The 27941-nt window shown below is 52.8% G+C and overlaps 1 protein-coding gene across 1 annotated transcript in view; it reads left to right on the top strand.

Annotated features, from left to right (window-relative positions):
- LOC119967387 (adhesion G protein-coupled receptor F4-like) overlaps positions 1-27941 on the top strand; it is a 179871-nt gene that overhangs the window by 12110 nt on the left and 139820 nt on the right. The window contains exon 2 of the mRNA XM_038799886.1: positions 27540-27682. Coding sequence (XP_038655814.1) covers positions 27575-27682 — 108 coding nt within the window. The 5' untranslated portion in view covers positions 27540-27574. The remainder of the gene's footprint in view (positions 1-27539; positions 27683-27941) is intronic.

Here is a 27941-nt window from a genome sequence, read left to right as displayed (position 1 = left end):
GGAGTGGCAGAAACGCAGGGTAAAAGAGCGCAAGGAGAGCTGTAGAGACACAGGATTAAAGAGAATGGCGGAGACACAGGGTAAGTATCCAGGGAGTGGACTGGAGGGAGAAGCGTGGGGTGAAACTTCAAAAGGAGCAGCGCAGCATTCCCCGACTGAATCCGGAGGCAGAGTTCCTGAGCAGACATCAGGACTCGGAAAGTGATGTGGGGCAAAGGAAGCAGCCGATTGGTCAGGGGAGAGGAGCTGTGGCAGAAAATCTCCTTCCATAGACAGAACTGGGAAACATTTCTCCTTCCATTCAAAAGCCAAATTATTTTTTGGTGTTGATGAGGGGCAGTGGCAGGGCAAAAGGAGCACTGGCAGGGCAAGAAGAGCAGAGGAGCAGCAGAGGGGTGAGAAGAGCAGAGGAGGAGCAGCAGAGCGAGAGGAGGAGCGGAGCTAGAGGAGGAACAGACCGTGAGGAGGAGCAGAGCGAGAGGAGCAGTGAGCGAGAGGAGGAGCAGTGAGCGAGAGGAGCAGCAGTGAGCGTGAGGAGGAGTAGTGAGCGAGAGGAGGAGCAGTGAGCGAGAGGAGGAGCAGCGGAGCGAGAGGAGGAGTAGTGAGCGAGAGGAGGAGCAGTGAGCGAGAGGAGGAGCAGCGGAGCGAGAGGAGGAGCAGTGAGCGAGAGGAGGAGCGGAGTGAGAGGAGGAGCAGTGAGCGAGAGGAGGAGCAGTGAGCGAGAGGAGCAGCGGAGCGAGAGGAGGAGCAGTGAGCGAGAGGAGGAGCAGAGAGCGAGAGGAGCAGCAGCTGAGTGAGAGGAGGAGCAGTGAGCGAGAGGAGGAGCAGCGGAGCGAGAGGAGGAGCAGTGAGCGAGAGGAGGAGCAGTGAGCGAGAGGAGGAGCAGTGAGCGAGAGGAGGATCAGTGAGCGAGAGGAGGATCAGTGAGCGAGAGGAGGATCAGTGAGCGAGAGGAGGAGCAGTGAGCGAGAGGAGGAGCAGTGAGCGAGAGGAGGAGCAGTGAGCGAGAGGAGGAGTAGTGAGCGAGAGGAGGATCAGTGAGCGAGAGGAGGAGCAGTGAGCGAGAGGAGGATCAGTGAGCGAGAGGAGGAGCGGAGTGAGAGGAGGAGCAGTGAGCGAGAGGAGGATCAGTGAGCGAGAGGAGGAGCGGAGTGAGAAGAGGAGCAGTGAGCGAGAGGAGGAGCGGCGAGTGAGAGGAGGAGCAGTGAGCGAGAGGAGGAGCAGCGGAGCGAGAGGAGGAGTAGTGAGCGAGAGGAGGAGCAGTGAGCGAGAGGAGGAGCAGCGGAGCGAGAGGAGGAGCAGTGAGCGAGAGGAGGAGCGGAGTGAGAGGAGGAGCAGTGAGCGAGAGGAGGAGCAGTGAGCGAGAGGAGCAGCGGAGCGAGAGGAGGAGCAGTGAGCGAGAGGAGGAGCAGAGAGCGAGAGGAGCAGCAGCTGAGTGAGAGGAGGAGCGGAGAGCGAGAGGAGGATCAGTGAGCGAGAGGAGGAGCAGAGAGCGAGAGGAGGAGCAGCTGAGTGAGAGGAGGAGCAGTGAGCGAGAGGAGGAGCAGTGAGCGAGAGGAGGAGCAGTGAGCGAGAGGAGGAGCAGTGAGCGAGAGGAGGAGCGGAGTGAGAGGAGGAGCAGTGAGCGAGAGGAGGAGCAGTGAGCGAGAGGAGCAGCGGAGCGAGAGGAGGAGCAGTGAGCGAGAGGAGGAGCAGTGAGCGAGAGGAGCAGCTGAGTGAGAGGAGGAGCAGTGAGCGAGAGGAGGAGCAGTGAGCGAGAGGAGGAGCAGTGAGCGAGAGGAGGATCAGTGAGCGAGAGGAGGATCAGTGAGCGAGAGGAGGAGCAGTGAGCGAGAGGAGGAGCAGTGAGCGAGAGGAGGAGTAGTGAGCGAGAGGAGGAGCGGAGCGAGAGGAGGAGCAGTGAGCGAGAGGAGGAGCAGTGAGCGAGAGGAGGATCAGTGAGCGAGAGGAGGATCAGTGAGCGAGAGGAGGAGCAGTGAGCGAGAGGAGGAGCAGTGAGCGAGAGGAGGAGTAGTGAGCGAGAGGAGGATCAGTGAGCGAGAGGAGGAGCAGTGAGCGAGAGGAGGATCAGTGAGCGAGAGGAGGAGCGGAGTGAGAGGAGGAGCAGTGAGCGAGAGGAGGATCAGTGAGTGAGAGGAGGAGCGGAGTGAGAAGAGGAGCAGTGAGCGAGAGGAGGAGCGGCGAGCGAGAGGAGGATCAGTGAGCGAGAGGAGGAGCAGTGAGCAAGAGGAGGATCAGTGAGCGAGAGGAGGAGCAGTGAGTGAGAGGAGGAGCAGAGAGCGAGAGGAGGAGCAGTGAGCGAGAGGAGCAGCAGCGGAGCGAGAAGAGGAGCAGTGAGCGAGAGGAGGAGCGGCGAGCGAGAGGAGGAGCGGAGCGAGAGCAGCAGTGAGCGAGAGGAGGAGTAGTGAGCGAGAGGAGGAGTAGTGAGCGAGAGGAGGAGCAGCAGAGCGAGAGGAGCAGTGAGCGAGAGGAGGAGCAGTGAGCGAGAGGAGGATCAGTGGAGCGAGAGGAGGAGCAGTGGAGTGAGAGAAGCAGCAGCGGAGTGAGAGGAGGAGCAGCGGAGTGAGAGGAGGAGCAGCGGAGTGAGAGAGAGGAGGAATGGAGAGCGAGAGGAGAAGCAGGGCAAGAGGAGGAGCGGTGAGAGAGAGGAGGAGCAGCGGAGTGAGAGAAGCAGCAGCCGGGCTAGAGGAGCAGCAGCGGAGCGAGAGGAGGAGCAGTGGAGTGAGAGAAGCAGCAGCGGAGTGAGAGGAGGAGCAGCGGAGTGAGAGGAGGAGCAGCGGCGTGAGAGAGAGGAGGAATGGAGAGCGAGAGGAGAAGCAGGGCAAGAGGAGGAGCGGTGAGAGAGAGGAGGAGCAGCGGAGTGAGAGAAGCAGCAGCCGGGCTAGAGGAGCAGCAGCGGAGTGAGAGGAGGAGCAGCGGAGTGAGAGGAGGAGCAGCGGAGTGAGAGAAGCAGCAGCGGAGTGAGAGAAGCAGCAGTGGAGTGAGAGAAGCAGCAGCTGAGCTAGAGGAGCAGCAGCAGAGCGAGAGGAGGAGCGGCGAGCGAGAGGAGGAGCAATGAGCGATGATTCACTATCAATTAGTAGAGAGTAGAGAGTAATCAAGGAATTATTAAGCAGAGATGTTTTGCCTCTTGCAGCTGCGACTAGAAATGGTAGCAGCTCGGTGTTCATGCACATTTATACTCCGCCTATTGGGCGGGACCAGCAGGCTGGGATCTACCCCCGTACCTGTAGTACAGGAGCCTTAGTTGCAGTGCAAAGTAGCGATCGGATGGAGTGAAGGGTGCTGGGGAGGACCTCCTCCCAGCGGGAGGCCGGGAGATTTTTGGACCGTAGGGCCAGCTGGACGGCCTTCCAGACCACCCCATTCTCTCGCTCCACCTGCCTGTTGCCTCTGGGGTTGTAGCTGGTCGTCCTGCTCGAGGCGATGCCCTTGTTGAGCAGGTACTGATGCAGCTCATCACTCATAAAGGAGGATCCCCGTTCGCTGTGGATGTAGGCGGGGAGACCGAACAGGGCGAAGATGGTGTTGAATGCTTTGATGACTGTGGCAGATGTCATATCGGGGCACGGGATGGCAAAGTGGAATCTGGAGTATTCATCAATCACGTTAAGGAAGAATGTGTTTCAGTCGGTGGAGGGGAGGGGCCCTTTGAAATCCACGCTGAGGCCTTCACTAGATGCGCATGGTCTGGCCGGTATAAATACAGTTTGCACTCTGTGCAGACCTGGCAGTCTCTGGTGATAGCCCTGACTTCCTCGATGGAGTAGGGCAGATTGTGGACCTTTAAACTGGGTGACCCCTGGGTGACAGAGAGCGTCGTGTGGGGTCCGGAGTCGGTCCACTTGTGCGCTCGCACATGTACCTCGAGATAGGGCGTCAGGGGGCTCGTTGAGCTTACCGGGACGATACAAAATCTCATAATTGTAGGTGGCGAGCTCGATCCTCCACCTCAAGATTTTATCATTTTTGATCTTGCCCCGTTGTGTATTTGTGGTAGTATGGCTAGAGAGATGATATTACCAAAGAACCAAGCTGCCATTGGTACAGCTGCCTCGCTGCCCATTGGCCCAGGCAAGTCATGTGCCTCTCTGCCAATTGGTTGTGGCTGGCCACGTGACTCCCCGCCGATTGGCTGAGAGGTTGGTAGCTCCGCCTACAAGGCGGGGTATAAGAGCTCGTGCTGGCTGGCTGTCGGCCTTGCTCTGTACGACCACAGCCGGGCTCACATCTAGCGTATTAAAGCCTGTTGTTTGGAACTTCACTACGACTCGAGTCCAATTGATGGTGCATCAGTATTATTAAACATGAAGGCAACCGACCGTTGGTCAGTGAGGAGAGTGAATCTCCTGTTGGCCAGGTAATGCCTCCAATGCCGCACTGCTTCTACGATGGCTTGGACCTCCTTCTCGACGGGGGAGTGCTGAATTTCGGAGGCATGGAGGATGCGTGAAAAGAATGCCACGGGCCTGACTGCATGGTTGAGGGTGGCGGCCAGAGGGACGTCTGATGCATCGCTCTCGACTTGGAAGGGGAGTGTCTCGTCGACCGCGTGCATCACGGCCTTGGCGATGTCGGTCTTGATGCGGTTGAAGGCCTGGTGGGCCTCAGCCGTCAGGGGGAAAACTGTGGAGTGGATGAGTGGGCGGGCCTTGTCTGCGTAGGAGAAAAACCCCAGGCATCGTTTCAGGGCCTTGGGGGAGTGGGAATTCCATGAGGGGGCGCATGCGGTCGGGGTTGGGCCTAGAACTCCATTTTGCACAACATAGCCAAGGATGGCTAAGCGGTTGGTGCTGAACATGCACTTCTCCTTATTGTAGGGGAGGTTAAGGAGTTTGGCGGTGTGGAGAAATTTGAAAAGGTTAGCGTCATGGTCCTGCTAGTCGTGGCCTCAGATGGTGACGTTATCTAGGTACGGGAAGGTGGCCCGCAGCCCGTACTGGTCAACCATTCAGTCCATCTCACGTTGGAAGACAGAGACCCCAATAGTGACGCCAAAGGGAACCCTAAGGAAGTGGTAAAGGCGGCCGTCTGCTTCGAGCGCAGTGTACTGGTGGTCCGCCTTGTGGATAGGGAGCTGGTGATAGGCAGATTTCAGGTCCACTCTCGAAAGACTCGGTACTGTGCAATCTGATTGACCATATCAGATATGCGTAGGAGGTGATATGCGTCGAGCTGCGTGTACCGATTGATGGTCTGACTGTAGTCAATGATCATCCTCTGTTTCTCCCCAGTCTTTACCACTTGGGCTCTCCAGGGGCTGTTGCTGGCCTCAATAATGGCTTCCCGCAGCAGTCGCTGGTCCACCGACCTGATGAAGGTCCTGTCCTGGGCACCGTACCGTCTGCTCCTGGTGGCGACGGGTTTGCAATCCAGGGTGAGGTTTGTAAAAAGGGAAAGTGGGTCGACCTTAAGGGTAGTGAGGCCGCATACAGTGAGGGTTGGTAGGGGTCCGCTGAATTTTAGAGCTAGGCTTTGGAGGTTGAACTGGAAGTCCAGGCTGAGTAACAGGGCAGTGCAGAGGGTGGGGAGGACGTAGAGTTGGAAGTTGTTCAACTCTACGCCCTGGACGGTGAGGGTGACGATGCAGTACCCCTGGATTTCCACGGAATCGGATCCGGCGGCCAGGGAGATTCTCTGGGTAACGGGGTGTACCGCGAGGGAGCAGTGCCTTACCGTGGAGGGGTGGATGAAGCTTTCCGTGCTCCCGGATTCAAGAAGTCTTCCGCGCATCGACTTTCACCGTCGTCGTCGCGGTTGTGCGGCTGGGACTGGTCGAGCGTGATGGAGGCGAGTTGCGGTTGGTGTTGGTAGGCCCCAGGCTGGTCGGTGGAGGTGGCAGGCGATGAACGGCCCGATGAAGTCCCCGACGAGCAGGGGTCCTGAGGCGCCATCCAAAATGGTGGCGAAGATGGTGGCGCCCACAGGCCGCACGTTTCTGCTGGGAGGAAGATGGCGGCACCCACGGGCCGTACGTGGTCTGCGGGGACGAAAATGGCGGCGCCCACAGGTCGCACGTGGGGGTGCAGGAACAATGGCTGGATACAGCGGTGATCGACCGGGCCTGGCACACGGCATCAAAATGTCCCTTCTTTCCACAGGCCTGGCCGAGTGCGCTCGGCAGTGTTGTCGGGGGTGCTTTGTCTGCCCGCAGAAATAGCACTTGGGGCCCCCCGGGTTTGGCTGGCTGCCGCGTGGCACAGGCTTGGGGTTGGCTGAGGGTGGCCACTGGTAGGGCCACGATGTCCATGAGGGTGCTGTGCGGTCGGGGGCGTACGACTGTACGTTACGGGAGGCTACCGTAAGTGCGTTTGCGAGTTGCCTGGTCACTGCGAAGTCGAGTGTACTCCCTTCTATTAGGCACTGGTGGATGTATGCCGATTGCATGCCCGTAATGAAAGCGTCCCTGATGAAGAGTTCTGTATGTTCCACGGCCGAAACTGCCTGGTAATCGCAGTTCCTTGGCAGGATATGCAGGCATGCCAGAAATCGTCTAATGACTCACCGGGGAGATGCTGCCTCGTGGATAGGACGTGCCTGGCGTAGAGTTTGTTGACCGGCCGGATATTGTGTCCTTTCAGAAGCTCCATAGCTTCAGGGTAAGTGGGCACATCCCGGATAAGGGGAAAATTCTTGGAGCTTACCCGTGAGTACAGGATCTGAAGCTTCTGTGCGTCCGAGGGCTGTTCAGTCGCTGATCTGAGGCAGCTTTCGAAGCAAGCTAGCCGGTGGTCGAAAGCCGATGCACCGTTGCCTGCTTGAGGGTGCAGCTGCAGGCAATCTGGCTCGATGCGTAGTTCCATCGCTGTAATATCTCTGCTTAATAAGTTGCTGCACTATCAATTACGACGAGACGAGAGTAGCGAGTAATCAATTCTTTATTACATTAAGAAGTCTTACGACATCAGGTTAAAGTCCAACAGGTTTGTTTCAAACACGAGGTTTCGGAGCGCTCCGAAAGCTCGTGTTTGAAACAAACCTGTTGGACTTTAACCTGGTGTTGTAAGACTTCTTACTGTGCTCACCCCAGTCCAACGCCGGCATCTCCACATCGAGGCTTTATTAAGCAGAGATGTGTTGCCTCCTGCAGCTGCTACTAGAAATGATAGCAGCTCGGCGTGCACACACATTTATACTCCGCCTACTGGACAGAACCAGCAGGCAGGGATCTACCCCCGTACCTGTAGTACAGGAGTCTTACTGTATTACCTCTAATACACATATTCTACAAACAGTGCTGACTACTACAAATGAGAGGAGCGGCAGAGCGAAAGGAGGAGGAGTGGAGCGAGAGGAGGAGGAGGAGAGGATGAGCAGCGGAGCGAGAGGAGGAACAGCGGAGCGAGAGGAGGAGCAGCAGAGCAAGAGGAGGAGGAGTGGAGCGAGAGGAGGAGGAGGAGAGGAGGAGCAGCGGAGCGAGAGGAGGAACAGCGGAGCGAGAGGAGGAACAGCGGAGCGAGAGGAGGAGCAGCAGAGCAAGAGGAGGAGCGGTGAGCAAGGGGAGGAGGGGAGGAGCGGAGCGAGAGGAGGAGCGGAGCGGAGCGAGAGGAGCAGCGGAGCGAGGGGAGAACCGGAGCGTGGGGAGGAGCGGAGCGAGAGGAGGAGTGGAGCGAGGGGAGGAGCGGAGTGAGGGGAGGACCAGAGCATGGGGAGGAGCGGAGTGAGGGGAGGACCGGAGCGTGGGAATGAGCGGATCGAGGGGAGGAGCGGAGCGTGGGGAGGAGCGGAGCGAGGGGAGGAGCGGAGTGAGGGGAGGACCGGAGCGTGGGAAGGAGCGGATCGAGGGGAGGAGCGGAGCGAGAGGAGCAGCGGAGTGATGGGAGGACCGGAGCTTGAGAAGGAGCGGATCAAGGGGAGGAGCGGAGCAATCAGGGGGAGGACTGAATGGCAAGAGGGGGAGTGAAACTGAAATGACATCACACTTTAAATGTGACATCACTTACAGACAGGTGAGCGGAGGATGATTCGTGTGTGGTTGTCCACATCCTTTAGGAATTTGGCCAAGGGTGGTATCATGACCGGTACAGGCTTGCAGGGCCAACGGCCTGTTCCTGTGCTATATTGTTCTTTGCATACCAAAGCCTGGCCTCTAGTAATCCCAGATTTCCCTGCCACTGGTCGCCACGTGTGGTGGGACCGTGTGGTGATTGGTGTGTAACGTTAAAAGAATCCATGCACAGGCATTTTCCACCCCAGCCCACTTTTCCCACCCAAATGAATTTCGGGACCTGGAATGTCAGGATCCTTATGGACAACCCCAACAGCAACAGACCTGAATGTCGCACCGCCATCATAGTCTGGGAACTCCGACGCTTTGAGGTAAAATCGAGTTGGTCGGATGTCTCAACGAATCCTCCTGCGGGATGAGTGAACGACACATGCCCCAAGGGCTCACCTTCGCATAGTAACAGCCCATCACAGCCGTCAGTGCCTACCCCTCAACCTTAGCTGCAACAGACGAGACAAGAGTGGCATTCTACTCCAGCCTCGACTAATTGCTGCCTCACATCCCAAAGGGAAAAAAGCTGATTCTCCTCGGCAACTTCAATACTAGAGTCGGGAAGGACGCAAACCTTTGGATAGGCGTGTTAGGCAGGGAAGATGTGGGGAAACTAACGCCAACTGAGTACTCCTCCTGACTACCGGTGGTGGTGTAGTGCTGAGTGGACACGCATCAGGTGGCTCTCCTCCCAATTGGACCCAAAGTAGCAAATTTTCCAGGATGTTTGGCTCAATAAGCCACCCAAAACTCCTAAAAACCCAAAAGACATGAATAGTGAAGAAGCAGAAGGGAAGATGCCGGCAAACAGTAGTTCAAAGGGACGGCGAGAAGGTAGAAGTGGTGGCAAGAGGCAGGAGCAATGAGCAGTTGGACCAGCGGGGACACGAGGCAAGGTGAAGGTCCCGGCGAAACGAGAGGGGGCGACCAGTGACCCAATAGGAGGAGCACGAACAGGCAGTGACGCCCCCCCACTACACCAGGGAAGGGATGGCAGACGTTCCTAAAAAATGAATTGGCTGCCATGAGAGAGACGATCAAAATGGAACTCCAGGTGGTGATAAAGAGGTGGTGAAGGAGATGGTGACGGAAGCGATGGCCGCCCTCTAGGGCACGATAGACGCCCTGGGAAACAATCACAGAATCATAGAATTTACAGTGCAGGAGGAGGCCATTTGGCCCATCAAATCTGCACCGGCTCTTGGAAAGAGCACCCTACTGAAGGAAATTCACCGGAAGGTATTTGGGATGTCCACATTTACTCTTACCAACTTTTACAGATGCACCAGAGAAAGCATCCTCTCTGGCTGCAACACAGCCTGGTATGGCAAACACTTGGCCCAAGACTGCAAGAAACTTCAGAGAGTCGTGAACACGGCCTGGTCCATCACACAAACCTGCCTCCCATCCATTGACTCCATCTACACCCCCCGCTGCCTGGGGAAAGCGGGCAGCATAATCAAAGACCCTTCCCACCCGGCTTGCTCACATTTCCAACTTCTTCCATCGGGCAGGAGATACAAAAGCCAGAACAAGCACGAATAGACTCAAAAACAGCTTCTTCCCCGCTGTTACCAGACTCCTAAACGATCTTCTTAATGGACTGACCTGATTAATACTACACCCCTCTGTGCTTCACCCGATGCCGGTGTTATGTAGTTACACTGTGTACCTTGTGTTGCCCCATTTCTTTTCATGTACTTAATTACCTGTTGAACCGCTCACAGAACAATACTTTTCACTGTACCTTGGTACTGCTGACTAAACAAAATCCAATTAAGCTCATGCCTCCACCCTTTTCCCGTAACCCAGTAACCCCACCCAACCTTTTTTGACACTAAGGGCAATTTAGCATGGCCAATCCACCTAACCTGCACATTTTTGGACTGTGGGAGGAAACCGGAGCACCTGGAGGAAACCCACACACACACGGGAGAACGTGCAGACTCCGCACAGACAGAGACCCAAGCCGGGAATCGAACCTGGGAGCCTGGAGCTGTAAAGCAACTGTGCTAACCACTGCTATTGTGCTGCCCAGAATGTGCAAGCGCAGGAAAGGATGATCCTGGACCTAGAAAGGGCAGAAACTGACCAGAGTAATAGGATCGTGCTTCTGGAGGCCGAGGTGAAGAGGTTGGTGGCAGCCCAAGGGAACCTGAAGGGAAAGGTAGAGGACCAGAAAAACAGGTCCAGGAGACAGAACGTCCATATTGTGGGACTGTCAGAGGGAGTGGAGGGAAGGAACCCAACTGACTACATCGCCCACATGCTTGGCAACCTAGTCGGGAGGGATAGCCTCCCCAGGCCCCCTGAACTTGACAGGGCACACGGGTCGCTCCAGCGAAAACCCAAGACTGGGGAGCAGCCAAAGCAATCATTATGATGCTGCACTGGTACCAGGACTGGGAAAAGATCCTGTGATGGGCCCAACAGACCATGTCGTGCTCGTGGGAAGGACACAGAATAAGGGTCTATCTGGACACACCGTTGGCGGCCATGTTGAGTGCCTACTGGACAAAGGGAAACCCCGGAGCGCAGGGACCCGATCTCATGGGGAGACACTGGGAGGCACTGAAGGCTGTGACCCAAGGGGAAATAATATCCTACAAGCCATGCAGAGATAGGGAAGAGAGGGAGGCCAGGCAACAGCTGATTGACTCCATCTTGGAGGTAGACAGAAAGTTCTCCGAGGCCCCGACCATCGAGCTGCTGGTGGAGACGAAAAAGCTGCAAATGGACTTTAACCTGCTATCCAGGAGGAAGGCAGCGTACCAACTCTGCCAGAAAGGGTGGACCTTTTACAAACATGGAGAAAAGGCTGGCCGCCAACTGGCTCACCAGCTGAGAAAGCAGGCAGCCACGAGGGAAATAACGCTGGTAAAGGATAGCAAAGACAGATTGGTAGAGGTACCAAAAAAGGTCAATTAAGCATTTGAGATCTTCTACCGGGGACTGTACACCTCCGAACAACCCCCCCCCCCCCAATGGGGACGCGGGGTTGAAACAGTTCCTCAATGGACTGGAACTACCAGTCATGGGGGAAGACAGGTGTGGGGGGTGCTGGAAGCACCAATAGATCTGGGAGAAATCATGGAGAGCATAAGCTTCATGCAGGCGGAAAGGCACCGGGACCTAATGGGTTCCCGGCGGACTTCTACAAAAAATCCTCACCAGCCCTAGCCCCATATCTAAGGGACATGTTCGCAGACTTGCTGTCAAGGGGCACTTTGCCTCCTATTTTAGCATAGACCACAATCTCACTGATACCCAAAAAAAGACGAAGACCCGATGGAATATGAATCACATAGACCCATTTTGCTGCTGAATGTGGATGCGAAAATACTTGCAAAGGTCCTGGCCGAAAGGTTGAAGAACACCATACCAGAGATGGTTGTTGAAGAACCATTGTCAAGAGTAGGCAATTCACTGCGAACATCAGGCGGCTGATGAACGTAATAATGATCCCCCCCCACCCCGAGGAGAGAACACCAGAGATGATCATCTCCCTGGATGCACAAAAGGCCTTTGACAGAGTTGTACCTCCTCCGAGGTATTGGAATGGTTTGGGCTCTGGGCAGGATTCACCACCTGGGTGAGACTCCTGTACAACGGCGAGCATTCGAACTAGCACCACCAGCTCTGAATATTTCCAGCTACAAAGAGGAACAAGGCAAGGATGCTCACTCTACGCACTCCTGTTTGCATTAGCAATCGAATCCTGGCTATCGCCCGACGATATGGGAAACACTGGAAGGGTATTCAAAGAGGAGGCAGAGAGCAGAGAGTCTCACTCTTTGCTGATGACCTGCTTCTGTACGTCTCAAAGCCACAAGAAGGATTGAAAGCATTCATGCGGATCCTAAGAGAGTTCGGAATCTTCTCGGGTTACCAACTTGACCTGTGCAAAAGCGACGCAAAAATAACCCAATTCCAGTACCTGGGGATCCAAATAGCCAGAGACTGGGCATAGATCCACAAGTGGAACCTGACCAGCCTAGTGGAGGAAGTAAAAAAAGGACCTGCAGATGTGGGACACACTCCCACGTGCCCTGGCGGGGAGTGCTTCAGTCCAGAGTTCCCTTCAGTCCCCAGTTCGTCCTCTGAACAGAAGGTTCCTCTTCTGTTCAGGTCTGGACCGATCCCCAAGACCTTCTTCCAGAACCTAGATTGCTTAATTATGGCATTTGCCTGGGTGGGGGGGGTGCACGAATCTCAGAGTTCCCAAAACAACACTGTGAAGGAGGAAAATTAAGGGATGCCTGGCACTGCCAAACCTGCAACATTATCATTGGGGAGCAACAGCATAAAGAGTGAGGGGATGTGGGTCCACAAGCTGATGAGTGGGTACAGATGGAGGAGGCCTCCTGCAAGGGAATGACTCTCCGGGCCTTGGCTATGTCTGCACTCCCATCTACTTCAGCGAAATTTACATCGAGCCCAGTGGTAATGGCCACACTGAAAACGTGGGACCAGCTAAAATATTGTGAGCTGACCGGGATGTCCCCCATGGCCCCCATCTGCGGAAACCACAGATTCCCGCCAGACATGCTAGACGCAACGTTTAAAAATGGAGACAGGACGGGGGAACGCTGACAGTTAGGGACTTCTACGTGTTACACAGTGATGTGACCATCAATTCACAAGACACATGGTTGGAAGTGGTTTTTATAATCTCACAACGGAGCCTGCCTGCGACGAGATGAACTGGCAGGCAGGCTCAGACTGCCAAGCTTTATACAATCAGTTGGTGGGAGGAGCCATGGGCGGAGCCATGGGCGGAGCCAAGGGTGGAGCAAAGTACAAACTCCCGTATACTCCCAGTACATCTCCCTCTAGGGGCAGAGCCGCGCAACTGCTCGTGTGTCGAGCTTACACAGACATAGTACATCATATGTAATAACAGTGTGAATTACACTACTGTAATTCACCACATTCACCCCCTGTAAAAAAAATTGAGTCCAGCGGGGGTGATGTTTCTACAATTTTCCCGATTGCGGGTTACAGTTATAAGTTACAATGTACAGGTCAAGTCGATCCGGAGGCCGAGTCGTCCTCTGGGATCGATGAAGCACCGGGTTGCAGCCTCTTCTGGTGGCTGGGTGGTGGTGGTCGGCGAGGGAACCATGGCGGACTCCGGGGGTGATTCGTCGAGAGCTTCGTATCCGACTGCTCCGGCTGGTGACGGGGAGTGCCGGAAACCCAATGGCGCGGGGGCGCGGAGCACGGGCAGCGGAACTGCAGGCGTGTGGGCGCCGGGCGCAGGGGGTTGGGAGGGGTATAGTGCGAGAGTATCTCAGTGGGGGTAGTGTCAGAGTAGGATCCTGCAGGTGCCAGGTCCCGGAGAGAAACAGTGTCCTGACGGCCGTCAGGGTACTCTATAAATGCGTAGTGTGGGTTTGAATGGAGCAGGAGCACTCTCTCTACGAGTGGATCAGTCTTGTGAGTCCGGACGTGCTTCCGGAGGAGAACCGGGCCCGATGTCTTTAACCATGCTGGGAGCGAAGCCCCCGTGGTAGTGCCCCTGGAGAAAACGAATATCCGCTCGTGAGGGGTCTGGTTGGTGGCCGTACATAGGAGGGACCTAATAGCATGGAGCGCGTCGGGGAGGACTTCCTGCCAATGGGAGGTTGGGAGTTTCCTGGACCGGAGGGTCAGTAGGACGGTCTCCCTCTCCACCTGCCCATTCCCCCTGGGGTTGTAGCTGGTAGTCCTGCTCGAGGCAATGCCCTTTTCAAGCAGGTACTGACGCAGCTCGTCGCTCATAAAGGACGAACCCCTGTCGCTGTGTACGTAGCTGGGGAACCCGCACAGAGTGAAGATACTATGCAGGGCTCTGATGACTGTGTGGGATGTCATGTTGGGGCACGGGATAGCCAAGGGAAAGCGAGAAAACTCGTCGATGACGTTCAGGAAGTAGACATTTCTATTGGTCGAGGGGAGTGGCCCTTAGAAATCGATAGCAAGGCGTTCAAAGGGTCGGGAGGCCTTGACCAGGTGGGCCCTGTCTGGTCTATAGAAGTGTGGTTTGCACTCCGCGCAGATCGGGCAATCCCTGGTGATGGCTTTTACCTCCTCGGTGGAGAAAGGCAGATTTCGGGCTTTGACGTAGTGGGCGGGCCGGGTGACCCCCGGGTGGCAGAGGTCATCGTGAATAGCTTTCAGGCGGTCGTCTTGCGCGCTGGCGAACGTGTCATCTGGGGGCTTGTTGAGCTTCCCCGGTCGGTACATATTATCGTACTTGTAGGTGGAGAGTTCGATCCTCCACCGTAGGATCTTATCATTTTTGATTTTGCCCCTTTGAGAGTTGTTGAACATAAAGGCTACCGATCTTTGGTCGGTGATGAGAGTGAACCTCCTACCTGCGAGGTAGTGCCTCCAATGACGTATCGCTTCCACGATGGCTTGTGCTTTCTTTTCGACTGAGGAGTGTCGAAGTTCCGAAGCTGAGAGGGTTCGGGAGAAAAAGGCGACTGGTCTCCCTGCCTGATTTAATGTGGCTGCGAGAGCTACCTCTGAGGCATCGCTCTCTACCTGAAAGGGTACGGATTCATCCACCGCCCGCATGACCGCTTTGGCAATGTCCTCCTTAATACGAGTGAAGGCCTGACGAGCCTCATCCGATAGGGCGAAGAGTGTGGCCTTAAATAGTGGGCGGGCTTTGTCCGCATATTGAGGGACCCACTGGGCGTAATACGAGAAGAATCCCAGGCACCTTTTGAGGGCCCTGGGACAATGAAGAAGAGGGAGTTCTAAGAGGAGGCGCATACGGTCCGGGTTGGGGCCCAGGACTCTGTTCTCCACGACATAGCTGAGGCTGGCTAGCCTGGTCGTGCGGAAAACGCATTTCTCCGTGTTATAGGTAAGGTTGAGTTTCTGGGCAATCCGGAGAAATCGATCGATGTTAGTGTCATGGTCCTGCTGGTCGTGGCCGCAGATGGTAACGTTATCCAGGTACGGAAATGTGGCCCGCAGCCCGTACTGGTCCACCATTCGGTCCATTGCTCGTTGGAACACCGAGACCCCATTAGTGATGCCAAAGGGGACCCGGAGGAAGTGGAAGAGGCGGCCGTCGGCCTCAAACACCGTGAAGTGGCGATACTCCGGGCGGATTGGAAGCTGATGGTATGCAGACTTCAGATTCACCGTGGAAAAGACTTTATAGTGGGCGATCTGATTCACCATGTCTGCAATTCTGCGTGAACCGATTAATGGTCTGGCTATAGTCCATTACTATTCAGAATTTTTCCCCGGTCTTGACGACCACCACCTGAACTCTCCAGGGACTGTTACTGGCCTCTATGATCCCCTCACGTAGGAGCTTATGGACCTCAGTTCTGATAAATACCCTGTCCTGCAGGCTGTATCGCCTGCTGCGAGTGGCTACAGGTTTGCAGTCCGGCGTGAGATTGGCAAAGAGTGGAGGGGGGTTGATTTTTAGAGTGGCGAGGCTGAAAATAGTGAGTGGGGGCAAGAGCCCGCCGAAGCTAAGTGTGAGGCTTTTCAGGTTGCACTGGAAATCGAGTCCCAGTAGGAGTGGGGCGCAGAGTTCAGGGAGTACGTACAGCTGGAAGTTTGAGTAGCTAGTGCCCTGGATCGTTAGGGTCGCGGCGGTGCGCCCTTGGAGGTGAACAGAGTGGGAGCCCGAAGCGAGGGAGATAGTTTGCCGGGGAAAATAGGGAGCGAACAGCGTCTTACCAATTCTGGTTGTACGAGGCTCTCGGTGCTCCCGGAGTCGAAGAGGCACGGTGTACTGTAGCCGTTGATCTGAACGGTCATCATAGAATTTCGGAGGTGCTTTGGACGCGACTGGTCCAGTGTCACTGCGCTTAGTTGCAGGTAGTCGGCGGCTCGAGCAGCTGTGCTGGAGTGGCCCCGTGATGACTGCCCTCTGAGTTCGGAATCTTCTAGTCGAATTTCTGAGTTGGAAGAGGATGGAGCCCAAGATGGCAGCCCCCATGAGTCGCACATGGCCGGCCGCATGGAGGAGGATTGCCAAGATGGCCGCCCCCATGAGTCGCACATGCCGGGTGGGGGCGGAGTCAGCATACAGGCTGCAGCATTTCGGGGCCTGCGGGCCTGTGGATTCTGGAAACGAGTGCTCTGGGCTGCGAGGGAGTTAGGAGAGGAGGCCTGCTTTGTCAGGCAGACTCGGGCATAGTGTCCCTTGCGACAGCAGCTGCTGCAGGTCGCGTTACAGGCCGGGCAGTACTGCCGTGAGTGCTGGGGCTGCCCGCAAAAGTGGCACACTGGAGCTGCGTGATGGCTGGGTGGCCGCAGGCGCAGGCCTGGGGCAGTCGTGGACGGGGGCCTAGGATGGGGTTGCTTGGTCCGCGGGGAACGAGGTGAGGCTGCGGAATGAGACTTCCATAGTGGTAGCTAGTTCTACCGTGTCCTCTAGGTTCTGGGCCCCTTTGGTGTACAGGGCACACCTAATCAGAAATCGAATGAACAGGTCTTTCCCAGAGGTGCAGAATAAATGTGAACAGTGCAGGAGACTCAGAAACATGCCGACAACCATGATGTAGACGGATTCTTCACAATCAAAACCATCTACGGTCCGAGTACCCAGGGGCCCACCCCACTGAGAGACAAAATTGGAGAGGTGATCATCAAATACAGCGAGGCAGTCAATACCCACTGCAGAGACTACTACGAGGACATTCTCAACCAAGGCACAGTCTTAAACACAAGCGTCCTCAACACCATCTCGCAACACGCTACCCGCCACCATCTCAGTGCAAGCCCTGCTTGCTGCGAGGTTGAAAAAGCCATCTGACAGCTGAATAATAACAAAAATGTGGCGGAAATGCACTTTTGACAAGAATCTACAGCCTCCTCATCCTTATCAGCAAGGAAGAGAGCATGCTGGACGATCTCAGGGATGCCTTAATTGTGACCATCTTCGAGAAAGGAAACCAGTCTGACTGTGGAAATTACAATGGGATTTCCCTGCTCTCCACCACGGGAAATGTCATCTCAAGAATACTCCTCAATCGCCTCCATCCACTGGTTAAAGAGATCCTCCCTGAACCTCAGTGCGCCTTCCACCCATCAAGAGGCTTAATGGACATGATCTTCACACGACAAATCCAGGAAATGTGCAGGGAGCAGCATCAACCTCTGCACATGGCCTTCTTCAATCTCCCAAAGGCCTTCGACTCAACCGTGAGGAACTGTGGAGCATCCTCCTCAAATTCGGCTGCCCGCAGAAATTGATCACCATTCTCCGTCTGCACCAAAATGACTGAGATCCTCACCAACAGAACCACCACAGACCCAATAAGTGTGTAAACCACCGTGAAACAGGGCTGCGTCATCGCACCAACGCTCTTTTCCATTTTCCTCACAGCAACACTCCACCCCGACATCCTGAAACTCCCTGCTGGAGTGGATCTACACTACCGGACAAGCAGGAAACTTTTCAACCACTGCTTCCAGGCCAGAAACAAAACCACCCCAAACTCTGCCACCAAGCTGGAATACGCAGATGATGCCTGTGCATGCGCACACTTAGAGGCCGAGCTACAAACCACCATCGACGCATTCACTGAGAGAATGGGCCTCAGACTAAATATCCAGGAAAGAAAGTATCTCTACCAGCCCGCTCCTGCCACACAAAACTGCACCCCTGATCCCCCAACTATCAAGATCCATGCTGACCCCTTGCACAATGTGGATCATTTCCTATACCTTGTGAGCCGCCTCTCAGTGTGAGCAGACATTGACGACGAAATCCAACATCGACTCCAATGCTCCAGTGCAGTCTTAGAACACCCGAGGAACAGAGTGTTCGAAGACCGAGACATCAAACCCAGCACCAAGCTCATGGTCTACAGAGCAGCTGTGGTCCTCGCCCTCCTATATGCATCAGAAATATGGATAATGTACAGCAGACACCTCAAAACCTTAGAGACATATCACCAATGCTGCCTCCGCTAAATCCTGCAAAACCACTGGCAGGATAAGTGTACCAATGTTAGCGTCCTCTCCCAGGCCAAGATCCCCAGTATCAAGGCACTGGTCACGTTCGGCCAGCTGCGATGGGCGGGCCACATTGCCCACATTCCCGACACAAGACTCCCAAAACAAGTGCTCTACTCCGAGATCCGCCATGGCAAGCAACCACTAGGACGACAGAGGAAAGGCTACAAGGACACTCTGAAAGCCTCCCTAAATAAATGCAATATACCCACCAACACATGGAATTGCTTGCCTTAGAATGCACAAGCTGGAGAAACAGCATCTGAGAAGGTGCCTATCACCACGAGCAACATAGGGTGGAGAACGCAGAGGCCAAGCGTAAACTGCAGAAGAAGAGCGCAGAATACAGAGCACTTCACCCACCCACCCACTTCATCAAGCATCACCTAACAAACCTGTGGCAGAGTCTGTTGATCCAGGATCGGACTTTTCAGACACCGCAGAACCCACCTCCCTGGAGTCAAAGCAAGTCATCCACGACAAGGAGGGACTGCCCAAGAAGAAGACCTCACTAGTCAATGCCTGCCATTTGAATGTCCAAATAAACCACATCCATTAGCTCCGGTTCATTAACTCTATTAGATACTGTTATGGGCCAGGGTTCAGAGAACCCCAAAGTGTATCATGGAGTTCACCTGACCCACAACTTTTACTTAATTCTGGTTATGGGGAACAAAAGGCCGACTTTACAGGTATGGTACAGCAGACATCTAAAAGTATTTTTTAAAGCAAAACAATGTTTATTCTATGAACTGAGTTAACCTTTTTAAAACATACAGTGAACATCTTAGCAAACATCAATTCAAATACAACCCCCAAAGAATAAGTAAACCCCCTAAGTAATCCATAAATGTTCCTTTTAACATCCATAAGACAACAAAAACCTTTTAACAGAAGCACATCAGGTTTAAATTCACTACTGAGAACAATTATCACTCTGAATTCACCAAATGATCAAGAGATAGTCTTTAGATGGTAGAGAAAACAACATTACACATTCTTTGGCTGGCTGTAGCTCCAACTCTAAAACAAAACCAAAAAAACATAGACACAACCAAGCTTTTCTCAAAGTGAAACTAAAAAGCAGAGCCAGAGCTCAGCTCCACCCACACTCTGACATCACTGCAGCACTTGAGCAGACAAACATTTCTTAAAGTGACATTCCCCTGACAATACATCCATGAAGAATTCAAGCCTGACTTCCCTTTTTTTAAATCTCTTTGATCCTGCCACTGTTTTCTCTGCCATAAAATCTTTGATAATAGATTCTAGAATTCTCCCCATTACTGATATCAGGCTTTTACTGGTCTATAATTTCCTGTTATCTCTCCATCTTCCTTTTTAAATAGTTGAAGATACAATAGCTGCACTCCAATCCGTAGGAATTGTTCCAGAGTCTATAGATAACCACCAATGCATCCACTATATTTAGAGCCACTTCCTGAATTACTCTGAGAGGTAGATTATCAGGCCCTAGGGATTTATCAGCCTTCAATTCCATCAATTTCCCCAACATCATTTCCCGACTAATATTGATCTCCTTCAGCTCCTCCATCTCACCAAACCATGCGTTTCCCATTATTTCTGGTGTCTTGTGTCTTCATTTGTGAAGACAGAACCAAAGTAGGTTTATAGTTGCTCAGCCATTTCTTTGTCCCCTATTATAACTAAATTTTCCTATTTCTGACTGTAAGTGACATAATTGATCTCCTAAAATTCCTGTAGAAACCTTTATAGTCAGTTTTTATATTTCCTGCAAGCTTACTCGTCGCCTCCCCGTTTAAAAAAAAAAGTATTTTATTGAAGTTCTAACATTTTACATTTAACATGTATAACATTACAGAACAAAATAAATCCAACACCAACCCCTGAACCCACCCTGCCCAACTAATCTCGTCTCCCGTCCTCAAACCCCAGCAGTTGACGGTAACCGGTTAGCCAAAATGTGGTATAAACAAACCCCATCTTTTATGGAACTCCTCACTCACCCCTCTTAAAGCAAATTTTATCTTTTCTAATTGCAAGAACTCCATTAAATCCCCCAGCCACACAGAGGCACAGGGTGGAGAAAATGACCTCCAACCCAAAAGAACCTACCTGCAAGCAATCAACGAGGTGAAGGCTGAAACACCTGCCTGTGCTCTCGTCTGCACCCCCAGCAAATCTGATACCCCCAATATGGCCCTCAGGGGACTGGGCTCTAAATCCACATGCATGATTGTCGGCATGGTGCTAAGGAACCACCTCGAAAGTTCTCCTCCCATGTACATAATGCTATTCACTGATCAACTTATTTGAAGTGGAAAAAAATTGGTGTTTTCAGGGCTAGTAAGAGCAAATATTCCGCAATTGTAATCTCCGACCACTCTCCGCACTACATGGATGTGAAGTTGGAGATGGGCTGTGCCCAATGCCCCCATGGAGGTTGGACATGGCTCTCCTGGCAGACAAGGCTTTCTGCGAGAAAATATCACAGGCCATAGACGAGTATATTACAGTAGTCCCCCTTTATAACGCGGGTGTTGGGGTCCAAGACAGCCACCCGCGTTGCATCCGAGCCGCGGATATCCACGATGGGGGTTTTAAATTTATTTAAAAATCTATGCTAGCGCTTCCCCTTGTGAGTCTACGGGGGGCGGGGGGAGAGGTCAGACCCCCGTAGACTCACAATGGGAAGCGCTAGCATAGCTTTTTAAATAAATTTAAAACCCCCATCGTGGATCTAATTAAAACAGTGTCAATTTCAGCGGCCGGCTCACTTTGATCCGGAGAGGGAAGCTGCTCTCTCACTGAAACAATCAGCCGGCCGCTGAAATTGACACTGCCGGCTGCTCTCTCCCTCCAATCAGTACCCCAGCAGCCACAGCCTGTACCCCAGCAGCCACAGCCTGTACCCCAGCAGCCACAGTACCCCAGCAGCCACAGCCTGAAGCCCAGCAGCCACAGCCTGTACCCCAGGAGCCACAGCCTGTACCCCAACAGCCACAGCCTGAACCCCAGCTACAGAGGGGAGGGGCGATGTGAGACCATGCTGGTCTTGCAGAGGCCCGTATGACCTCCTCCTGTGTTCTCTGCTCTCTCCCTCCAATCAGCCGGCAGTGTCAATTTCAGCGGCCGGCTCACTTTGATCCGGAGAGGGAAGCTGCTCTCTCACTGAAACAATCAGCCGGCCGCTGAAATTGACACTGCCGGCTGCTCTCTCCCTCCAATCAGAAACATTAAAACTTAAAAGTTGGATTGGAGGGAGAGAGCAGCCGGCAGTGTCAATTTCAGCGGCCGGCTGATTGTTTCAGTGAGAGAGCAGCTTCCCTCTCCGTATCAAAGTGAGCCGGCCGCTGAAATTGACACAACTGACAGTTGGGGTCCATAAGCCCCCCCCCCGCGGTATATCGCGAACCGCGGTATTGCGGAGCGCGGTATAACGGGGGACTACTGTACTAACAAGCAGAATGAGGAGGTCTAACCCTCAACGTTCTGGGAGACGCTGAAGGCTGTGTTCGGCGGTGAAATTATAGCGCACATGGCATGGAGAGATAGGGAAGAGAGGGCGGCTGAGCAACAGCTAGTCGACTCCATACTGGAAGTAGACCGGTGATATTCCAGGGCTCCAACCGTTGATCACCTGGAGGAGAGGAAAAAGGCGTATTAGCTCCATGCAAGTGGGGAAGGTCACCGGACGGACCAATTTTGTCAAAGGATTTGCGATGCACTAGCCCCACACCTGTGGGAGATGTTCACAGACTGGGGGGCAACCTGCCGCCTATGCTAGCAAAAGCCTCAATCTTGCTGATACCAAAAAAAAAGACAAACACCCAGCAGAATGCAGACCCATCTCGCTGCTAAATGCAGACGTGAAAATACTGGCCAAGACCCTAGCCAAAAGGCTGGAGGACTGCGTGCGAGAGGTGGTAGCAGAAGACCAGACGGACTTTGCCAAGGGCAGACAACTAACGTCGAACATCAGGCGCGTGATGAACGTGATCGTGACCACATCCGGGGAGAGAACACCTGAGGTGATCATCTCCCTGGATGCTGAAAAGGCCTTTGACAGAGTCAAATTGAAGTACTTCATCGAGATACTGGAGCGATTCAGGCTTGGAACAGGGTTCTCCCCCTGGGGGAAACTCCTGCACAACATTCCCACGGTGAGCATACGGACAAATACCACCAGCTCTAAATACTTCCAGCTACACAGAGGCACAAGGCAGGGATACCCGTTATCCCCGCTGCTGTTCGCCCTCACGATTGAACCACTAGCAATCGCGCTTAGGGCAGCAAAGAATTGGAAGGGGATCCGGAGAGGAGACAGACAGCACAGAGTCTCACTCTATGTGGATGACCTGCTCCTCTACATCTCAGACCCGTGAAGCAGCATGGAAGGAATTATGGTGCTCGCCAAAGAGTTTGGAGCCTTCTCGGGTTGAAAACTTAACCTGAAGTAAAGCAAGATCTTCCCGGTGAACCTGCAAGGGGGCGGGGCAGATCTGGAGGAGCTGCCTTTTAAACAGGCCCAACACAAATTCCATTACCTGAGGATCCAAATCGCTCACGCCTGGACAGGGATCCACAAGTGGAACCTGACCAGCCTGACAGAGGAAGTAAAAAAGTACCTGCAGAGATGGAACACACTCCCACTCTCACTGGCGGGGATAGTGCTGACGTACAAAATGAAAATACTGCCCAGGTTCCTCTTCCTGTTTAGATCCATCCAGATCTACAGCCCCAAGGCCTTTTTCAAGTCACTAGACAGACTGATTAGGCGTTTGTTTGGGGCGGGAAGAATTCAAGGATCCCAAAGAGAGTGCAACAGAGAATGAGATCCATGGTTGGCCTAGCCCTCTCAAACCTGCAATATTATCACTGGGCAGAAACTGCGGAGAGAGTAAAGGGGTCGATAAATGAGCCAGAAGCTGAACGGGTGCATAAGGAGGAGGGTTCTTGCAGAGGGACCTTCCTCTGGGCCCTAGCCGCGGCGGCACACCCATCCCCACTCAATAAATAGTCAATGAGCCCAGTAGTTGTGGCAACACTTCAGTTGTGGAACCAACTGCGACAGCATTTCGGGTTAGCCGAAATGTCCAACAAAGCCCTCATCTGCAACAACCACAGGTTCACGCCGGTGAGTATGGACGTCACCTTCATATTGTTGGAGAGGACAGCGTGAAGCAGACTGATAAGCTTGAGGAGATACTTGTCAGGAAGGAAGATGTGTTGCGCGTTTTGAAAAACTTGAGGATAGACAAGTCCCCCGGGCCTGACGGGATATATCCAAGGATTCTATGGGAAGCAAGAAATGAAATTGCAGAGCCGTTGGCAATGATCTTTTCATCCTCGCTGTCAACAGGGGTGGTACCAGAGGATTGGAGAGTGGCGAATGTCGTGCCCCTGTTCAAAAAAGGGAATAGGGATAACCCTGGGAATTACAGGCCAGTTAGTCTTACTTCGGTGGTAGGCAAAGTAATGGAAAGGGTACTGAGGGATAGGATTTCTGAGCATCTGGAAAGGCATTGCTTGATTAGGGATAGTCAGCACGGATTTGTGAGGGGTAGGTCTTGCCTTACAAGTCTTATTGAATTCTTTGAGGAGGTGACCAAGCATGTGGATGAAGGTAAAGCAGTGGATGTAGTGTACATGGATTTTAGTAAGGCATTTGATAAGGTTCCCCATGGTAGGCTTATGCAGAAAGTAAGGAGGCATGGGATAGTGGGAAATTTGGCCAGTTGGATAACAAACTGGCTAACTGATAGAAGACAGAGAGTTGTGGTGGATGGCAAATATTCAGCCTGGAGCCCAGTTATCAGTGGCGTACCGCAGGGATCAGTTCTGGGTCCTCTGCTGTTTGTGATTTTCATTAACGACTTGGATGAGGGAGTTGAAGGGTGGGTCAGTAAATTTGCAGATGATACGAAGATTGGTGGAGTTGTGGATAGTGAGGAGGGCTGTTGTCGGCTTCAAAGAGACATAGATAGAATGCAGAGCTGGGCTGAGAAGTGGCAGATGGAGTTTAACCCTGACAAGTGTGAGGTTGTCCATTTTGGAAGGACAAATCTGAATGCGGAATACAGGGTTAATGGTAGGGTTCTTGGCAATGTGGAGGAGCAGAGAGATCTTGGGGTCTATGTTCATTGTTCTTTGAAAGTTGCCACTCAAGTGGATAGACCTGTGGTGTGCTAGCGTTCATTAGCAGAGGGATTGAATTTAAGAGCCGTGAGGTGATGATGCAGCTGTACAAAACCTTGGTCAGGCCACATTTGGAGTACTGTGTGCAGTTCTGGTCACCTCATTTTAGGAAGGATGTGGAAGCTTTGGAAAAGGTGCAAAGGAGATTTACCAGGATGTTGCCTGGAATGGAGAGTAGGTCTTATGAGGAAAGGTTGAGGGTGCTAGGCCTTTTCTCATTAGAACGGAGAAGGATGAGGGGCGACTTGATAGAGGTTTATAAGATGATCAGGGGAATAGATAGAGTAGATAGTCAGAGACTTTTTCCCCGGGTGGAACACACCATTACAAGGGGACATAAATTTAAGATAAATGGTGGAAGATATAGAGGGGATGTCAGAGGTAGGTTCTTTACCCAGAGAGTAGTGGGGGCATGGAATGCACTGCCTGTGGTAGTAGTTGAGTCGGAAAATTTATGGACCTTCAAACGGCTATTGGATAGGTACTTGGATTAGGGTAGAATAAGGGAGTGTAGGTTAACTTCTTAAGGGCAGCACGGTAGCATTGTGGATAGCACAATTGCTTCACAGCTCCAGGGTCCCAAGTTCGATTTCGACTTGGGTCACTGTCTGTGTGGAGTCTGCACATCCTCCCCGTGACTGCGTGGGTTTCCTCCGGGTACTCCGGTTTCCTCCCACAGTCCAAAGATGTGCAGGTTGGGTGGATTGGCCATGACAAATTGTCCAAAATTCTATGATTAACCTAGGACAAAAGTTCGGCGCAACATCGTGGGCCGAAGGGCCTGTTCTGTGCTGTATTTCTCTATCTCTATCTCTATCTTCATAAGGTGGAGACAGGACGGAGAGATACTGGCAGTTTGGGACTTTTACACCAACAACAGGCTAGGAATGCGCGAAGAATTGACAAAGATTCCAGCTGACGGGGCAAATGAACTTAGGTACAAAGCAAAAAACGTCCGACAAAGGGAAACGAGGATGTACCAGTGCCCACCTTGACAGTCACTGCTAGAGGACCTGCTGGACATGGACGTCTTGGGGAAATGGAACTGTGGGGACCTATACGGGCGACTGGTAAGGGGGGCCAATACCCAACTGGGCGAGACGAGGGAGAAGTGGGAGGAGGGCTTGGGGTTGAAATAGGGTGGGGACACTGGAGCGAAGCATTGCACAGGGTCAACTCTATCTCCAGATGTGCAAGGCTAAACCTAATGCAGCTAAAAGTGGTGCACAGAGCCCACTTAACCAGAACCCAAAGGAGCTGGTTCTTCCCGCAGATGGAGGATAGATGTGAATGGTGCCTCGACCTGGCCAACCAAGCCCACGTGTTCTGGTCTTGCCCTGACGTGCTGGGTTTTGGGCAACCTTCTTCGAGGCAATGTCCAAGGTGTTGGGGATGAACGTGGAGCCCAAAAGTGTTCAGGGTATCAGAACAGCCAGATCTCATCATGGGGAGGAGAGCCGACGACCTTGCCTTTGCCTCCCTAATCCCCTGCAAGCGAATCCTGCGCAGCTGGCAGTCAGCAGCACCATCCAAAGCTGCAGACTGACTGTCTGATCTATCGACATTTCTCCAAATGGAGAAAATTAAAATCGCTATCTGAGGGTCAGAAGAGGGCTTCCACAAAACGTGGGAACCATTCACTCGGCTGTTTTAAGATCTGTTCTTTAGCCAACAACGAGGAAGCCAAAGAACAGGAGGGGGAGCCACGATACAGTAAGGAAGAGCTGGGCGGGGAAGTTGTGGAGGTTGGGGGGTGGGGGGCTGTGGCAGAGAAACATGAAACTCAACCAAACTCAAAAAAAGAAGCACGGGACACACGAGGGAGGGGGCGGGGAGGGGTCAACAAGCCGAACCAAAGGGAAGAAAAACAAAAGAAAAAAACGGTGGGGAGCGAAATGCAGGAAATCACAGTCGCTACTGTAAATATTGTAAGGCGGAAAACAAAAGGCAAACTACGTTGTATGTATTTAGATCGTTGAAGCCGACCTGTGTGTAAATTTTTTAGTTTTACTTTTTATTTTCTCTCTTTTATCTCCTACTGTTTGTTCATATTTATATTTGTTTCATATACCAAAAACTTAATAAAAAAGATTTAAAAAAATAAACTGAGCAAATGAGCTGCTGGATTGGAATAATCTGGGACAATGTTGCAATCTGGAGGGAGGAGAAACATGTGAGACATAACTGAAATTCATGAGACTGGCCCCCATCACATCACTTCAGCACCTCATTGCCCCCATCATGATCACAAGTGAAACTCCTGTTAATGCACTTTGAATGTCATTGCAGCCTGACTGCACACTGTTGGAGGTTTTGAATCATATCTCCATCGGAAATATATTTACAAAGTAGACAATTCTGCGATAATAAAAGTAGAAAACATGCAGAATCTTTGGGAGAGAAGTAGAGAGCAGAATTCTCCCACTGTGGGACTAAGTCCTGGGCTGGATTCTCCGCACACCGACAGCGAAATGGTGGCGGGTGCTGAGGGCGGAGAATCCATTCCGTGCACAAAATCGGGACTGGCACCGGTTCCCCGATTCTCCGGGCCCCGGAAAGCAGCGTACTCTGAGAGAACGCCGTGCCGCGTATCCACTACCTGCAGCCATTGCTAGAGGCCTGCCCCGCAATTCCCTGCCCCCGACGGCCGAAGTCCCGAGGGCGTAGATCTAATGTGGTCCTGCCGGTCGGCATGCTAGCGTGGCGGCTATGGACTCTGTCCGCGGCCACAAAGGTGGGGGTCGGCCGATCGAAGGGCGGGTGGGGGTCTTATACGTACCGGGCTAATTTTGGGCGGACATTCTGGGTTGGGCGCGACCCCGATTGAGATAACTATTTGTAAGGTCCAGCTCCGCGGTCTGAGTCCGCCATGGAGCAATGCGCAGCAGGTGGAGGCCGCTGCAATGCGCATGTGCGGCCTTTGACCCGGAAGTGCGGGGGCCCATATCTGCAGCAAAAGTTGCGAGGTTCCCAACAGTTCACTGCTAGCCTCCTGCAGGGTTATGAATATGTGGCCCCCTCACACCAGTTTTTCTGTCGTGAAAGGCCACAGTTTTTATGACGGCGTGGAGACATAGTTCCAAAAACGGTGAATCCAGCTCCTGTTGCGGAGTGTTTCCCGCCGTGGAGGCCGGCAGGAGAAAACGCCATAGTCTCTAGCCCCAACCACAATAATTAAGCAACTGGATGTTTTGCATTGTATTTTGTGGGGAATGGGAGAAATACACCCAGAATTAGTGTTTCATTCAATGAACCTTCTTTAGAACTGGATAATCTGTTCCGATGATAGCTCCTCTGAGTCTCTCCAACATTTTCTGTTTGTATTTCAGCTTTGGTTTACTGCTGTTTTTTAATCACATATTTATCCTTCTTATTCCAGTTTTATCAATACTTCTATGAATTTAGACATTTGTCATGATGGGTCGACGTAAGATTATGTTACACTGTCTGTTGCTGTTGCTGATCTCTCAATGTGCAGAAGTTGAAGTTGGCCGACCACGTAGTTCAAATTCTCCTCTTCTGGTGAGTAACTACCTTCTATAAATTGTGTGTAAAAAAGTAAAACAACTAAAATTCTAGATTTACAACGTATTTTCTAACTGTGCTCTTGCACAGAACAGACATACTGAAAAATTAGGTATCAAGCTGGTGAAGCTATAACACAGGAATACTTGTGTGCCAAACAGCAAACGCAGCAAGTAATAGTCAGAGCTGAGCGATGCCCCAACCAATGCATTTAATCTAAGCTCTGCAATCCTGCCACATCTAGCCATGAATGGTG

This window comes from Scyliorhinus canicula, chromosome 6, assembly GCF_902713615.1.
Source record: "Scyliorhinus canicula chromosome 6, sScyCan1.1, whole genome shotgun sequence".
Lineage (NCBI taxonomy): Eukaryota > Metazoa > Chordata > Chondrichthyes > Carcharhiniformes > Scyliorhinidae > Scyliorhinus > Scyliorhinus canicula.
The sequence above is the reverse complement of the archived record's forward strand: the minus strand, read 5'-3'. Positions and strand labels throughout refer to the sequence as shown.